The sequence below is a fragment of the Mustela nivalis genome (genome assembly GCF_964662115.1).
Source record: "Mustela nivalis genome assembly, chromosome: 11".
Classification (NCBI taxonomy): Eukaryota; Metazoa; Chordata; class Mammalia; order Carnivora; family Mustelidae; genus Mustela; species Mustela nivalis.
Window position 1 is genome coordinate 26,061,936 of NC_139030.1, and position 17,002 is coordinate 26,078,937.

At 34.2% G+C, this 17,002-nt stretch overlaps 1 protein-coding gene across 1 annotated transcript in view; it reads right to left on the minus strand.

Annotated features, from left to right (window-relative positions):
* The window catches only part of LRP1B (LDL receptor related protein 1B), a 1,916,825-nt gene that overhangs the window by 806,954 nt on the left and 1,092,869 nt on the right, over positions 1 to 17,002 (minus strand). Inside the window, exons 10-11 of the mRNA XM_082690181.1 lie at positions 15,855 to 15,998; positions 8,855 to 9,091 (exon numbers count right to left, since the gene is read on the minus strand). Coding sequence (XP_082546307.1) covers positions 8,855 to 9,091; positions 15,855 to 15,998 — 381 coding nt within the window. The remainder of the gene's footprint in view (positions 1 to 8,854; positions 9,092 to 15,854; positions 15,999 to 17,002) is intronic.

Sequence of the window (17,002 nt, forward strand, 5' to 3'; positions counted from 1 at the left end):
AAAGGATTCCCAAGTGATTTCTTAAGTCACAAATAAAAATCACATAATATATAAGAATAATTAAGCAACTGGGTAGAATGCATTTCTTTCATTTTAAATTATACTGAGAACTGGCAATTTATTTAAAATATGCAAAGAATTATACTGATCAGAATATCTATTAATATAATGGTTATATCTTTAATAATACTCTAATGGTACTTTAGAGATTACCAAGTATTTTCAATACTCTCTTTTGACCTTACCAGCAATTTGGCATTTACAAGATAATAGACTTTTTACAGAAGCTTCTAGAGCTATTCTCAGCTAATGTGTATATCCACGTATTTGTAGTATATTGTATGCCTGGTGAGGAAACAAATAAGGGGAAAGATATTTTCTCTATGTTTCCCCTAATTCATTAACAACATCACCAATTCCATTTTTTTTAAAGATTTTGTTTATTTATTTGACAGACAGAGACCACAAGTAGGCAGAGAGGCAGAGAAAGAGGGGGAAGCGGGCTCCCTGCTGAGCAGAGAGCCCAATGCAGGGCTCGATCCCAGACCCTGAGATCATAGCCTGAGCCAAAGGCAGAGGCTTCACCCACTGAGCCACCCAGGCGCCCCATTTTTTAAATGACACTGTATTTTAGAATCCAGATTTCAAGCTTCTTCTATTCATGTCAACTTTTCAAACAAAAAGACATATATGTTGACTGTGAGGTTGGTTTTTTTTTCCCCCCAAATATCTCATATACTCCATGAGAAACATAAAAATATGAGAAATATATATTTGCAAATTAAGAATGAAAGTGAACTCATATGTGATTCAAATCTCCAGAGAATTCTGGAAAAAACATCTTATTGATAGTGAGAGTCAGTACGTACAAACACATTATAACCTTACTACTCAGTAGGGCAATATCCATTAGATTCTCAAGAATTGCCAATGCTCACAAACCTCTTTTTAAAGTTTTAATTAGGAAATGTCTCATGACTGATAAATGTATTCATTATTTCTTTAATGGTTGGTCAAAGTCTATATGTCTCAAAGTCTCAGAACTTTTCCTTTAAGAGGTAATGTCAGAAAAATGAGATTGATATGCACCTGTAATCTAATAGCAGAGAATAAAACTTTGTTCTTAATTTTGAGATGTTTTGCAAGGCATACTCACTATTTAAAGTTCATGGGAACCTTCTAACATAATTCATTAGTGATATTGTAACATGTTTGTTTTATCACTGTAAAACTGGCTCTTTATGACTAGAAATTACAGATAATTAGTAATGCTGACATTCGAGGCACCTGGGTGGCTCAGTGGGTTAAAGCCTCTGCCTTCGGCTCAGGTCATGATCCCAAGGTCCTGGGATCGAGCACCGCATCGGGCTCTCTGCTCAGCAGGGAGCCAGCTTCCTCCCCTCTCTCTCTCTCTCTGCTTGCCTCTCTGCCTACTTGTGATCTCTCTCTGTCAAATAAAATAAGTAAAACCTTTAAAAAATAATGCTGACATTCATTGGCATCCCAGAACAAAGGGTAAGCTTTTCCCCTAAGGTCAGGAACAAGACAACGATGTACACTATCACTACTTTGTTCAACATAGTACTGGAAGTTCTAGCCACAGCAATCACACAACAAAAAGAAATTAAAAGGCCCTCACAGGCATGTGGTGGTTCGGTCAATTAAGCAGGGTCCTGGCATCAAACCCATCAGGCTCCCTGCTCAGCAAGGAGCCTGCCTCTCCTTCTCCCTCTGTCTCCCACTCCCGGCTTATGCTCTCACTCTCACTTTCTCTCAAATAAATAGAAAGACAAAATCTTTTAAAAAAGAAGAAAGAAAGAAAGAAAGAAAGAAAGAAAGAAAGAAAGAAAGAAAGAAAGAAAGAAAGAAGAAAGAAAGAAAGAAAGAAAGAAAGAAAGAAAGAAAGAAAGAAAGAAAGAAGGAAAAAGCATCCAAATCAGCAAGGAAGAAGTGAAACTTTCATTATTTGCAGATGACATGATATTATATGTAGAAAATCCTGCAGACCACCAAAACTCAACCAGAATTGATAAATGAATTCAGTAAGGTGGCAGTATACAAGATGAACATACAGAAACCCACTGCATTTCTGTACATTAATAATGAAGCAGCAAAAAGAGAAATCATGAAAACAATTCCATTTACAATCGCACCAAAAATGGTAAAATACCTAGGAATAAATTTAACTAAAGATGCAAAAGACCTGTACTCTGAAAACTATAAACACTGACGAAAGAAATTCAAGATGACACAAGTGAATGGGAAGATAGTCCATGCTCATGGACTGAAATAACAAATATTGTTAAAATGTCTATACTACCCAAAACAATCTAAGATTTAATGCAATCCCTATCAAAATACTAACATCATGTTAGAACAAATAATCCTAAAATTTGTATGGAACCACAAAAGACTAAGTAGACGAAGCATCCTTGAAAAAGAAAAACAAAACAGGAGGTATTACAATTCCAATCTTCAAGTTATATTACAAAACTGTAGTAAACAGAACAGTATGGCACTTGCATAAAAATAGACACATACAATACACTAGAAGGACTAGAAATAATATAATTAATCAAACTTTTTATTTTTAGGGTTGAAGCAGCAGTGCTTCCCAACATTTACTTTTTTTTCAGAATTGGAAATTTTATCACCGTCAATTCTAGCTATCTCTTTAGAAATTGATAATTTAAAATTATTTATGGAGAACAAAAACACATTATATTTCTTAATTAATGTGTATAACAAACTTTGATATCAGCATATATTAATTATATAGTCAATTAATTGTTGACAGAAGAAGGAATAATATTCAGGGAAAAAGTCTCTTTAACAAATGGTGCTGGGAAAGGTGGGCAGCTAAATGCAACAGACTGGACCACTTTCTTATACCATATACAAAAATAAACTCAAAATGGATGAAATACCTAAAATGTGAGACCTAAAATTAAAAAATCCTGGAATAGAGCACAGACAGTAATATCTCTGACATCGTCTGTAACATCTTTCTAGATAGGACTCCTGAGGCAAAGGAAAAAAAGCAAATACAAACTATTGGGACTACATCAAAATAAAAAATAAATAAATAAATAAAAAACTTCTGCACAGTGAAGAAAAAAATAAACAAAACTGAAAGGCAACCTACTGAATAGAAGAAGATATTTGCAAATGACATCTGGTAAGGAGTTAGTATCAAAATATATACAGAACTTAACCTCAACACCCAAAACAAATAATCCCATTAAAAATGCACAGAAGACATGAACAGGCATTTCTGCAAAGAAGACATACAGATGGCCAACAGACACATGAAAAGATGCTCAATATTACTCATCATCAGGGAAATACAAATCAAAACCACAATGAGATATCACCTCACACCTATCAGAATGGCTAAAATCAAAAGCTCAAGAAACAAGTGTTGACAAGGATATAGAGAATAAGGAACTCTTAGGTCCTGTTGATGGGAATGTAAACTGATGTGGCCAACTGTGGAAGACAGTATGGAAGTTTCTCAAAAAATTAAAAGTAGGACTACCATATGACCCAGTAATCATACTACTGGTTATTTACCCAAAGAATAAAAATAATAATAATAATTTGAAAGGATATATGCACCCCTATGTTTATTGCAGCATTATTTACAATAGCCAAATTATGAAACCAGTCTAAGTGGCCATTGATGGATGAATGTATAAAGAACATGCGGTAGATACACACACACATGCATACACACACACATACACACACACACACAATGGAATATTGCTCATATACGAAAAAGAATAAAATCTTACTATCAAAAAAAAAAAAATCTTACTATCAGTAATGACATGGATGGACCTAGAGGGTATAATGTTAAGTGAAATAAGCCAGTCAGAGAGATAAAGACCATATGATTTCACTCATATGAGGAATTTAAAAAACAAAACAAATGAACAACAACAAAAAAAAAAAAAAAGAGGGAAAAAAAACACACACACAAAAAAATAGACTCTTAACTATAGAGACCAAACAGAGGGTGTCCAAAGAAGAGGCAGGTGGGAGTATGCATGAAATAGGGGAAGGGGATTAAGAGTTCACTTATCTTAATGAACACTGAGTAATATATGGAACTGCTAAATTGCTATATTGTATGCCTCAGACTAATACAACAGTGTATGTTAACTACATTGGAATAAAACTAAAAATAAATACACGCACAACAAACTGGATCTTTATGATATACTAGACATTCCTAGAGAATTATACAATGGGGAGCTCACTGATATCCAAAAACAAACCATAATCTCTAGAAAATGAAAATATCACACGAAGATTGGTGTCCTTTGGGAATGGATCAAATCCTGTATGTAATCTGTTTTAAGTAGCCACCCTAGGATCAGTTAGAGTAGAGGCCTGGAACTAGAGTTCTGAAGTGGATTCTAAGTTGGTAGTCATATCTGGGGGGGATCGGAGGGTGTGGGTGGGTGGTGGTAGTGGTGGTGATAGTGAGAGTTCAAAATATTACAATGATGAATACTAAATCATATCCCGGGCATACTATCATACATTTCAAACCAACCAACTGGAGGAACTGTTGGATTCTAAAATCCATGGAGGGAGAATGGAGATGCTGGGGATGGAACTGAGCTGAAGAATTGGGTTTGATCCTTAACATGCTGGACAAGCAGTAAGGCACTACCCTTTCACAGTATGATAACATACTATCTTCAAACATGTCATTTGGAGAATATGTTTTGCACAGAAAGACTCCTACCCCTTCCTCTTGGCTACAATTCTGTTCATAATATCAGAAAATAGATCCTGGGATGCATGAATGGCTCAGTCTATTAGGTGGCAGCTTTCAGCTCAGGTAATGATCCCAGGGTCCTGAGATCAGGTTCTCTGCTCAGTGGGAATCCTGCTTCTCCCTCTCCTTCTGCCTGCTGCTCCTTCTGCTCGAGCTCTCTCTCCCCCTCTCTCTCTCTCTTTGTGTCAAATAAATAAACAAAAATCTTTAAAAAAAAATAGATCCTATGTTGTATCCTGTCCAAAGTTATTTATTGTTCTCCAATTTTATGGCTCTTGTAAATACCCTCAGGTAAAGGAGGAGTCTGAGGTGTGGAAACATGCACCCACTCCAGATCTCAACCAAATAGAACCCATCACAAAAAAATATACATAAGGTCAATATAAAAAGTGTTTAAGAGCACAGGTTTTCTATTAGTTCCTGTGGCTTTTGTAACAAATTATTACAAACTTGGTGGCCTCAAATCTCCAGTTTAATTATGGGAGCTATTGAAAGTACAGGCTTTCTGTTATAGCTGCAGGCATTAATAACTTTCAAACTGAGGGAAAATGCTTTGAGTGATTTTTTAAAATATTTTAAAGATATGGAACAATATGAAAGATTGTTTTAACATGTTTTCTATTTAGATATATGTATCCTAGTAGAATTAATTTATATAGTTTAGAAACAAGTACTGCATTAACAGAATGCATCCAATAATAAATTGAATAGCAAGTTATCATATTTACATTTTTCCCTTTCTGCTGAAAATTACAATTCATATTACAATGAAAAATGAATCTTGGACAAGACAAGAAGATAAAAGTGAATTTGATCTTATAAAGAGCATCTATCTTGTTCTCTTAGATAGTGTAACAATTACAACTGGAAAGAATGGGTACTTTAAATTCCCTCATCACTTAGTCTAATTTGCCTCCTGTTGATAACACCTTTTACTTTTTACCACAGCATCCTACTTTATTTCCACTACAGCAGTTATCATTATCTTGTTCATATATGTGTTTGTTTATTATCTGCCTCTCACTATTTAGATACAAACTAAATATAAAACTTTATCCTGTTTACTGTAGCATTCCCATCATCTACAATAGCACCTTGACTAGTGAAGGCATTTGCAAATTTTATTTACTAACTGGATAAATAAATAAATCAAATAATTAATTAAAATAAAGAGTAAAAATTTTACAAAAATTATGGCAATAAAAACTTACAGATTGGAAATGCTTTGTCTTTACAGAAGTCTATTTTAATTAAGTTGCTAATATGTCTTCATTTCCTAGACATTTTCAGTACTTACTGAGATAGATGTAAGTATCTCAATGGGAAAATTTTCCTTTATCTTTTATTTAACTACTGTTTTAGCCTACAAGATTCTACAGACCATAGGATATACCACCTTTAGGAAGTTTTCCATAAATTTCTGAGAGGAAAAAAAAGTCAAAGAATGAATAGAGGTGGGCCTTTTTAGAAATGCTGTTGGTGTTTTTCTTTCTTTATAGAAAGGATCTAAGCTTACATAAAAGAGGTCCAAGATATTAATGTTTTATTTACAAACAGCAAAATCTTTATAGCCTTGTACTTCAAACTGTACAAATTTATCTAAGACTCAAAATTTCTACCAAGCTTACAAAATAATTTGTCAAGCCAGCATTACCTCCCAGTCTTCAGGGTGAAGGGTGGATATCCTAGCTAAATTAGTGAACACACATAGAATTTCATTTTTTTTTACTGATTTCAAGAATGATAAGTTGTCATTTTCCAAATGCAACTTTTGTTTTGACATGTTAATCTTATAATGTCTATTGTTAATCTCCACCTTTCCTCCTGGTAAGAAAAAAAGATTAACAAAAAGATATGAAGCTGTCCTTGCATAGGAATATCAAAATGTTAAGTATATTTCAGGTGTGAATCTACAAAATGTTCTCATAACCTTCATTCTGCCAAAGCAACACTGTACAGATGTGCCTGGCAGTCAAGTAGCTATTAGAACTGATCCCTGTTGCTGTGATGAAATGCAAAGACCAACCAATGTCACTGATAAGATATGGCTATCAAAGTTAGGATTATTAGCTGGAACATTCAGTCACAGCACAGGAACTGACACTTTTTGAAACAAAACCAAGAACCTTCCATGTTACATTTCAGTCCTTCGTGAAAATTTCTAGATCAAAATCAGAGCAATCCAAATGTACCTGCTTACAGAGAATGTGCAAGTCTATTGTCCTAAAATTGTCCATCTTCTAGCACCTGAAATCACATGACAGAGAAAAGTAGGCAGATGGCCACTGTCACTTCCAATTTAAGTTTCACTCTTAACTTAAATCTTAACTCTTGAAAATCGTAACTCTAATTAGCTCTAAAAAGTCATGGTGGTCTTAGATTGTCTTAAACAGTAAACTATAAACAACAACAACAAAATCAAGGATATTTTTCATTTTAACACTTCATTTGTCACATGTGGGAAGTGCACATTTTATCATTCAAGGTTTGATTTAAAATGAATCTGAATTGAATGAATAATCTCCTCATCCCACCAAGTCAGGAGAGACCGCCACTCATTACCACTCATGCTGTAATTAATTTCAGTCTGTATCTGCTTTTATTTTCTCTCCTTCCTCCCTGCTCCATTCTGCCCTCCACCACCAGATTGATTCTCCTAAAATATCTTTTCAGTCATGTGATTCTTTGGCTCAGAAGCATTTCCTGCCTCTTAGCTGGTCAGAATTTCCTCCAAGCCCATTCACTTCACATTCTGGGTCTTTCATTTCATGACCTCTCACTTTCCACTGCTCCTCTGACCCTATTCCCTATGACCAAAACATCCTGTAACGATCTACATAATGTCCCTTTCATCCTCTTTCTGTAGTACTTGATTTCTTTTTCTTTTTTCTACGGAATTCCTGGTGGCTGAAATATCCTCCCCCACTTTTCAACATTCTTCCTTTAAGATCTAGCCCAAATACCTTCTATACACAAAGTTTTCCAGGAACACTCACATAAAGACATCTCTTCCTCCCTGTGGTGATCCATTACATGGACATTCTCCAATAACCATGTATTTCTTTAGGTCTGATTTGAATTAAATTAAATTAAATGTTGCAAAGCATTTACATTTTTTGTTCATTTATATTCTCTCCAAAGGTAGCTTATGAACTCTCTAAAGGCAGTAGCCACTTTCTAACATTCCTTTTCTCTCCTAAGATAGCTAGCACAGTGTTTTTCAGCTAATAAACATATAATTAATGTTCTCTAAATCAAGATTTTTAAAATATTTGAGAAGTGAACAGATTGTGTACGTGACTAAATAGGCCCAGAATCATTACTGAACATGTCTAAAGGTGACTGAGTAGTAGTCAAATATTTGGTTTGCTTGATTATTAAAAATATTGTCTATTTATACCAAAGCTATATTATTGTGTTACTTAATTGGTTGTTCCTAAGCCATGAAATTTATAAAATACACTGTTTTAAAAAAGTATAGGCATATGTAGGCAATTTGCAAATATAGTCTTGCATATAAATATTTATAAGTGAAGCTAGATATAAACAAGTTTCTCTGTGAATACAGATATTTCAAGGGCAACTCCAGAGAAGTCAGTTTAAATGATTTACAAAGTAAGAAACAATATGCAAGAAATGCAATGACAATGGGGACATTGATATTTTTAATGCACTCTGAATGACATGACCAATAGCCTAGTAAGAATCAAATATTACACAAGTCTCTAATGTCCTGTTAAATCTTATGTTCTGCCATATAGCACTATAAACATATAATTGTAAATCTACATTTTCCATGAAGGTGAATAAGTAGCTTAATTTAATTCCCGTAATGTTTAAAATGTGGTGGACAATTCCAAGTTCAATTTTATCATGGAGGTTTTAATATGTGAAAAACAGATAGAAATAATGTTACTGAGAAAATTAAATCAACAACTATTTTTAAATCAACAGTAAGTTTTTAGATTCTGGTTGAAGTGAGTTTGACATATGTTGGATTTATCCTTTTACAGCGCCGTATCCCAGGGCAGTTTGGTGTTAATACTACATATTGTCACTTACCATCTTTCAGGATGGTTTCTCTCTCTGTGCCATCTATCTTCTGCCGGCCAATTAGGAAACTGGTGGTGTCAGCAAAGTAGATATAATTGGTTTCTGCGTGGAAATCTAAAGCACGAGGGTTTACCAGATTCTCTATGGGGATCATGTATTCATCAGCTATCTTGGTATTCAAGTCCATTCCTCTAACAATTCCTGGGCGTCCTTTCCCATAAAAGAGGAACAACTCATTCTTCGGTCCTGCAGAAGAAAGATTACAAACACAAACAACTGAGGCTGTCTAATCTTCTTTACACTGCAGAATGCCACTGTTTAATTAACTGGCACAATTAGCGTTTTTTAAATTCAATACCAAAAATTAAACTCTAAAATATGCCAAATGTATCTTGATGCAAGAAGTCCAGCTAATTGCATTACTTTAATTAAAACAGAAATTACTTCCGTGAATGGGTTATATTTAGTTAATTATTCTTTTGTCTATAACTGTCTGTATAGCAAAAACATGACAGATCATTGGATAACTGATAATAGTAAAATGGACATTTATTAAAACATCCAGCACATTTAATTTTACAATTCATTACAATCCATCTAACACATTCTGTAGATACTAACTGTAGCATTCATTATGTCTGACAATGCTAAAAACTTCAGAGTATTTAGAACACCCTGCCTCAGAGTTTAAGTCTAAGGCTGTCAAAAGCAAACAAATAGAATCACACAGTATCACAAACGTGCAGGAGAATATATTACATATGTCTAAACAAGTGATTTATTTATTTTTTTAAGAAATGAAATAAAATGCCAGTTATAGCTTCACTTTTTTCTTTACATCTTAATTAGAATGTAAGAGGTTGATGTTGTCTGCCAGTAACTCTGATGTACAACACAGCCCTTATCAAAAATGAAACAAAACAAAACAAAACAAAAACAAAAACTCCAAACAAAAAACTATTTATCAGGTTAATAAGCTAAAATCAATTGTAGTTTTTTCTAGTGAATTGACTCCTTCAGACTTTCATGTGGAAAAACACACTGTGCTCTTTAATTTCTAGAGCAATTGACTCAGTTTAGCTTATACAATTTGAAGAAAATACTTTTTTTTTTAAAGATTTTATTTATTTATTTGTTTGAAAGAGAGAGAGAGAGATCACAAGTAGGCAGAGAGAGTCGGGGGAAGCAGGTTCCTTGCTGAGCAGAAATCCCAATGCGGGGCTTGATCCCAGGACCCTGAGATCATGACCTGAGCCAAAGGCAGAGGCTTTAACCCACTGAGCCACCCAGGCACCCCATGAAGAAAATACTTTATATAAAAGGGAAAACATACTGAGTTTTAGTAAAAATGAGGATACAAATAACTCAATTATAATTGGGTAACAGTACCATAAGTGAGATTCTTAGCAAAGCAAGATAATTAAACTATAAAAAATTTGGAGAAAAAAGAGGAAAAAGATGAGCAATTACTTATAAACTCAATACCCTCAATACAAACAATACTGTCCGTTTAAATATTTTCTTTCTCTCACTTTCTTTTAAAATTTATGTTACTGAATATTAAATGTATAAAAGCTTATATTTATTATATTTTAGTATATTTAAAAGAAACAAATTTCATGCATCTGGCAGAGATCTTAAAAATATTTCCAAAATACTGAAAGGTATGCATGTGCCCTAAACCAATTCTCCACTCTTTATTTTCTTATTCCCCTTTCATCCCAAAGACATCCAATATCCCGATTATTTTATCATGTATTTTGTCAAGTTTTAGTACATATAGTACATGTATTTCCCAACAGTACATTGTTTGATTTTGCATGTTTGAATTGCATGTGTGAATTCTTCTGTGAATTAATTTTGTTCTTATTATACCTGTAATATTACCCATGGTTGTTATAGTCATTGTTCACATATTTCCACTGTTATATTGTATTCCTTCATGTGACTATTTCAAACTTAATTAATTTAGTTATTTTTCTAATGCACAATTAATTATGTAGAAGAAGAAGCTCAATTCTATATTCTGCTTTTATTATCAAATCTTAGCATCAAAATTATGTTCTATGTTGACCTATTATTTTAAGCCTTACATTCATTCTTTCAGTATAGTCAGCATATGATAATTTGTCAAACTGTTCCCAATTGGTTTTATCTTTTCATTATTATAATAATACTGAGATAAGCATGTTTTTCTCCAACCTAGCATTTTATACATTTTCTTAGATGATCTCTAAGTATACATTTCTAGAAATGGAATTACTGATGAAGAATATTAACATCCTTCTTCCTCATTGCCCTCATAGTCTTTCAGTGTCCACCTACTTTCAAGAGTATTTTTTTTATTTGATTAATTTTTTATTTTTTATAAACATATATTTTTATCCCCAGGGGTACAGGTGTGTGAATCACCAGGTTTACACACTTCACAGCACTCACCAAAGCACATACCCTCCCCAATGTCCATAATCCCACCCCCTTCTCCCAAACCCCCTCTCCCCAGCAACCCTCAGTTTGTTTTGTGAGATTAAGAGTCACTTATGGTTTGTCTCCCTCCCAATCCCAGATTCTTTCATTGATTCTTCTCGTACCCACTTAAGCCCCCATGTTGCATCACCACTTCCTCATATCAGGGAGATCATATGATAGTTGTCTTTCTCTGCTTGACTTATTTCGCTAATCATGATATGCTCTAGTTCCATCCATGTTGTTGCAAGAGTATTTTTTTTAAATAATATCACATATTATTTAAAAGTAGTGATTTATTTGAAAATTAACATTTATACCAACTTTATATGCATAAATATTTTTGTTTTTTAAAAACAGAAATCTTAAAGAAAATTAAAAATAGTATAAAAAATAAAAATAGGAATCTTAGGGATGCCTGGGTGGCTCACATTGTTAAGCATCTGCCTTCAGCTCAGGTTATGACCTCAGGGTCCTGAGATCTAGTCCCTGTTGGCTCTCTGTTCAGTGGCGAGTCTGCTTCTTCCTCTCCCCTCCGCTCATGTTCTCTCTCTCTGTTTCTCAAATGAATAAATAAAAATCTTAAAAAAAAAAAGGAATCTGGGGTGCCTTGGTGGCTCAGTGGGTTGAAGCCTCTGCCTTCAGCTCAGGTCATGATCTCAGGGTCCTGGGATCGAGCCCCACGTCGGGCTCTCTGCTCAGAAGGGAGCCTGCTTCCCCCTTTCTCTCTGCCTTCCTCTGTGCCTACTTGTGATCTCTGCCAAATAAATAAATAAAATCTTTTTAAAAAAAAGGAATCTTAAAAAAACAAAAATAAAAATAGGAATCCTATATACACTTCAGTATCTCATTTAAAAAATAATATCTAATTGTCATTAAAGTCTTCAAACATTATTTCCTTTTTTCCAAATGATTTTATTTATTTCATTTGACATAGAGAGAGCAGGAGTAAAGGAGCGGGAGCTAAACAGGGAGCTCAATTTGGGGCTCCATCCTAGGACCCTGAGATCACACCTGAGTTGAAGACAGTTGCACCCCAAAACATTATTTTCAATGACAACATTGAAATTATTAAGAGGCATTAAGAGGCAACGATATAGTCAGCTGCTTACCTATTGTCAGATATTTAGATTGTTTCTGGGTTTTTATTATTACAAATTACATTTACAATGAATTTGTTCAGTCAAAAGAAGGATAATTTCTTTAAGGATACTTAAAACTTAGTTTTATGTTTTTTTAAAAATATTTTATCAAATATCTTTTCAACAGTGATATCAATTTCCAATTCTATTAACAATGTATAAGAATACTAGTTTCACCATACTCAATCTGTTAATGATTTTTTTTCTTTTAAAGATTTTATTTATTTATTTGTCAGAGAGAAAGATCACACAAGCAGGGGGAGCAGCAGGCAGAGGGAGAAGCAGGCCTCCCACTGAGCAAGGAGCCAAATGATGCGGGACGCAGTCACAGGATCCTGGGACCATGACCTGAGCAGAAAGCAGATGCTTAATGGACTGAGCCACCCAGGCGTCCAGCTAACATTTCTTTTTAATTGACATTTTCATTGGTAATTGATAAATCTAGTATTTCATTGGTTTAATGTATATATGTATGCCCTTTGTTTTTCATATTTTATAAGAATTTATTTATTTATTTATTTGTTTGTTTAGTGCAAATAGTGGAGGGTGGATGCAGGGTGGTAATCTCAAGAAGACTCCCCACTGAGTGCAGAGAGCCATCCAGGACTTAATCTCACAACCCTAAGATCATGACCTGAGCCAAAACCAAGAGTCAGATGCATGACCTACTAAACCACCCAGATGACTGTGTTTTAAATAAGAAAAAAACAATTTTCCCATTGTTTACTTAAGACACTTATTTTAGTTATTCAACACCTACTTTAAAGTTTCTTCTAGTGTGTTTTCTTGTATGATAGACAACTGAAACTAAAATTACGGTTCACAGATACTCATAGAGCAAGGGGCCTGGTGTTAAGTACTTAAAATAAGATCTATTAACTCATGCTTATAATATGGAAATGAAGGTGCCTTTTGTTACTTCTATTGGTTTTTACCTGGAGGAAAAATTGAATTTTTCCACATTAGTGTTCTTCCTTTGAGTTTTATCAAGCACAAGGAAGAGGGTGTTGTTTTGTTCTGTTTACCAGTAGGAAACTATCAGTTGCGATAAATTTCTAGAGCTAATAGTTATGGTGCAAGTTGTGGAAATTCCTGGGTATCAGTTAAAATGATGTGTTTTTTTTAATTTTTAATTTTTAATTTTTTATAAACATATATTTTTATCCCCAGGGGTACAGGTCTGTGAATCACTAGGTTTACACACTTCACAGCACTCACCAAAGCACATACCCTCCCCAAAGTCCATAATCCCACCCCCTTCTCCAAACCTCCCTCCCCCCAGAAACCCTCAGTTTGTTTTGTGAGATTAAGAGTCACTTATGGGGGGGCGCCTGGGTGGCTCAGTGGGTTAAGCCGCTGCCTTCCGCTCAGGTCATGATCTCAGGGTCCTGGGATCGAGTCCCGCATCGGGCTCTCTGCTCAGCAGGGAGCCTGCTTCCCTCTCTCTCTCTCTGCCTGCCTCTCCCGACTACTTGTGATTTCTCTCTGTCAAATAAATAAATAAAATCTTTAAAAAAAAAAAAAAGTCACTTATGGCTTATCTCCCTCCCAATTCCATCTTGTTTCATTGATTCTTCTTCTAACCACTTAAGCCCCCATGTTGCATCATCACTTCCTCATATCAGGGAGGGCAGCAGTGTCCACAGTAGCCAAACTATGCAAAGAACCTAGATGTCCATCAACAGATGAATGGATCAAGAAGATGTGGTATATATACACAATGGAATACTATGCAGCCATCAAAAGAAATGAAATCTTGCCATTTGCGACAACATGGATGAACTAGAGTGTATCATGCTTAGCGAAATAAGTCAAGCAGAGAAAGACAAAAATTATGTGTTTTTTAAGTGACTATTGGCATTTGTGGTTTCCTGATGCCCTGGCTTTGGAATGTGGCAGGTCTTCAGTTTTAAGCCAGGGTAGTTCAGTGGTGGTTTTGAGGGATGTTCTGAGGATTGAGGACTGCTTCAGGATTTTCACTGATTGTGTAAGCACCTATTTATTTGCATTTGATCTTTTCCTGCTTAAAATAACTAGAATTGTCTCTGCTAATGTAAATGTGTCATGATCAATACACTACATTAAGGGTGATTGAAATTTAGGCAACTGTGATCCTATTTTCCTCCAAAAGTATGTATGTATATATGCATACATGCAAATCTGTATGTATATATGTGTAGATTGCATTTTTTATGGCATGCCGTCACTTTTCAAGTGGTTGCCATACCAGTTTAAAGGCTGGACACACACACACACACACACACTCACTCACCTTGAGGCTTCTCTCATTTATCCAGAGGATCTCTTGATCATGAGACCCAGCATTTAATACAAAGTTAGAATTAAAAACAAAATACTAATATACTATATATATATATATATATATATATATATATATATATATATATATATTTTATCAAAGTGGAGCCTCCTGGATTATTGATTTAAAAATATTTGTGCTACCATTTAGACTTAAAATTTTAACAAAATAGTGATCTAATGTCATAGTCCTCAGTAAGCACATGACAAGAAAGTCAAAGAGATGGCAAGACAGTGACCAGAGAGGGAACACTAGCAGAAATAAAAAGCCATTGCTATAACAAAATGGAGACACAATGGGCACTGTAAAAAGCAGTCATCATAACTTCAAAATTATGGTACTGAGAGACATTTAAAGGACAACAGTCTCCACATGGACATAATTTCCATAAGGATCATTCCACTATATGTGATTATGAAGACCCAAGTAAAGACCTAAACTTAACTAATTTGGGGGCAACAATCTAAGTTTATAAAGTCATGTATAAATTATTTATTATTTAAATAAGAAGCAATTAAATTATTCAGCATATTTCAAAAATAAAACAAAGGTATGTCTGTTAGAAAGCTTTTCAATAAAATTGTTAAAGAGATTGATATTTAATTAGTTTAGCTCCAGTTACCTGGAAAATTAAATAATGAAATGAATTTCACTCCCCAGTGATGCTGGATAAGATGAAACGTTATTTTATGTGGATTTCTGTTGGACTAAACAACACACCTATTACTAGGAGCAACTTCTTAATTCATGTAACAGAAAATATGGTCAACCAAATACTCAGGATCATTAGATCAAAAACTTTCTTTAAGGAATTAGGGAAAGGATCTTCCTAAAATATGTTTCCCAGGGATCCATAAATTTAATGATTCTATAGCCTGATTCAGTTTCTCATTCGCATTATCACAAAACAAAACAAACAAAAAACCCCTGAATACTGCGAAAAATAGCTGGTACATTTTGCAGGAAAATTTCACCTGTTGAAGTCTTACAATATTGCTGATGTTGATGTTGCTAATTAATAAACAAAAAATCTATTCTGAAGCAGAGGCTGCTGGCAAAATGTTTGATTTTAACAACATACTTTTGCACGACCTGCCATCACTTCCCAAGTTGAAGCCGGTCCTGCAGCGACAGGTCCGTGTTTTGTAACTGCTGCTGAGCAGACAGATGTGTGAGCATCCCCCGGGCATTCCATATGGATCCGCTTCACATGCATGGCTTCTGACTATGAGAAATAAAGAAACAGCACACTTGAAAATTTCCAAAGACGAGATAATTATGAACATCAGCGGTATGTTGAAACGTTTGCAGTGCAAGGAGAGGGAATCCTACCACAAATCTTTATACCCAGCTATTTATTACCATAATCAATTGGAAAAAGAGTTTTAACCTCACAGAAATAGAGGTGGGAATTTGCCAAAGTCCTCCTAAAGATATGGTTAAGAAAACAATTCTGTTTTTATATGAATTTAAACTGTTTACATGTAAGTAAAATATGTTATATGATTTTTTAGATGCATGCTTGTTCTTTTTCAAACTACATATTTCTGCATTGCAGAGAAAAAATAAAAATAAAAATACATGTTTCTTATAAATATAAAAAGATAACTGTAAAAATATGCCAGATTAGGTCATTAAGCAGAGAAAGTATTTCTTTTGAAATAATCCATTATAGGGGCACTTAACCTAGAAGATATAGGATTCAGTAAATATCTTTACTGAGAAGTCCTGAGACATTTTTTTTTTTAAGTTTTGAGTCCACTGCCATTTTGAGAACTCTACCACAAAGTGAATGTGTGTGTGTGCACACATAAATTTCAAAAGGAGTATGCTAGTTTACATGTGGAGATTAAGACATAGAAGGACATTTCACAAGTGTAGAAGTTAGAGAAGGAAAAAAGAAAAGGAAAAGTACTGTGTGAAGAGAATGAGAAAAAGATGAATTAAAGAAAAAAAAAGCTATTTGGAATAGTATCAGTAATATTTTATATACTTTTATAATATTTCTTTTATGATCAACACTTGAAATTGTGACAAATAACATGGCAATTTTCTTTTAATTTAATAAACAGTTATGCTTTTAAAAATTGTGACATGTTTGTTTTGTATTCCTGATTTTCTAAATGAAAAGCTCTTTAACCCCCACTCTTGTCTCCCATAGCCTATTGTCAACACAGTAGCCATACTGATTCCTTTAAACAGTCAGTCATATCATGAGATTTTTCTGCT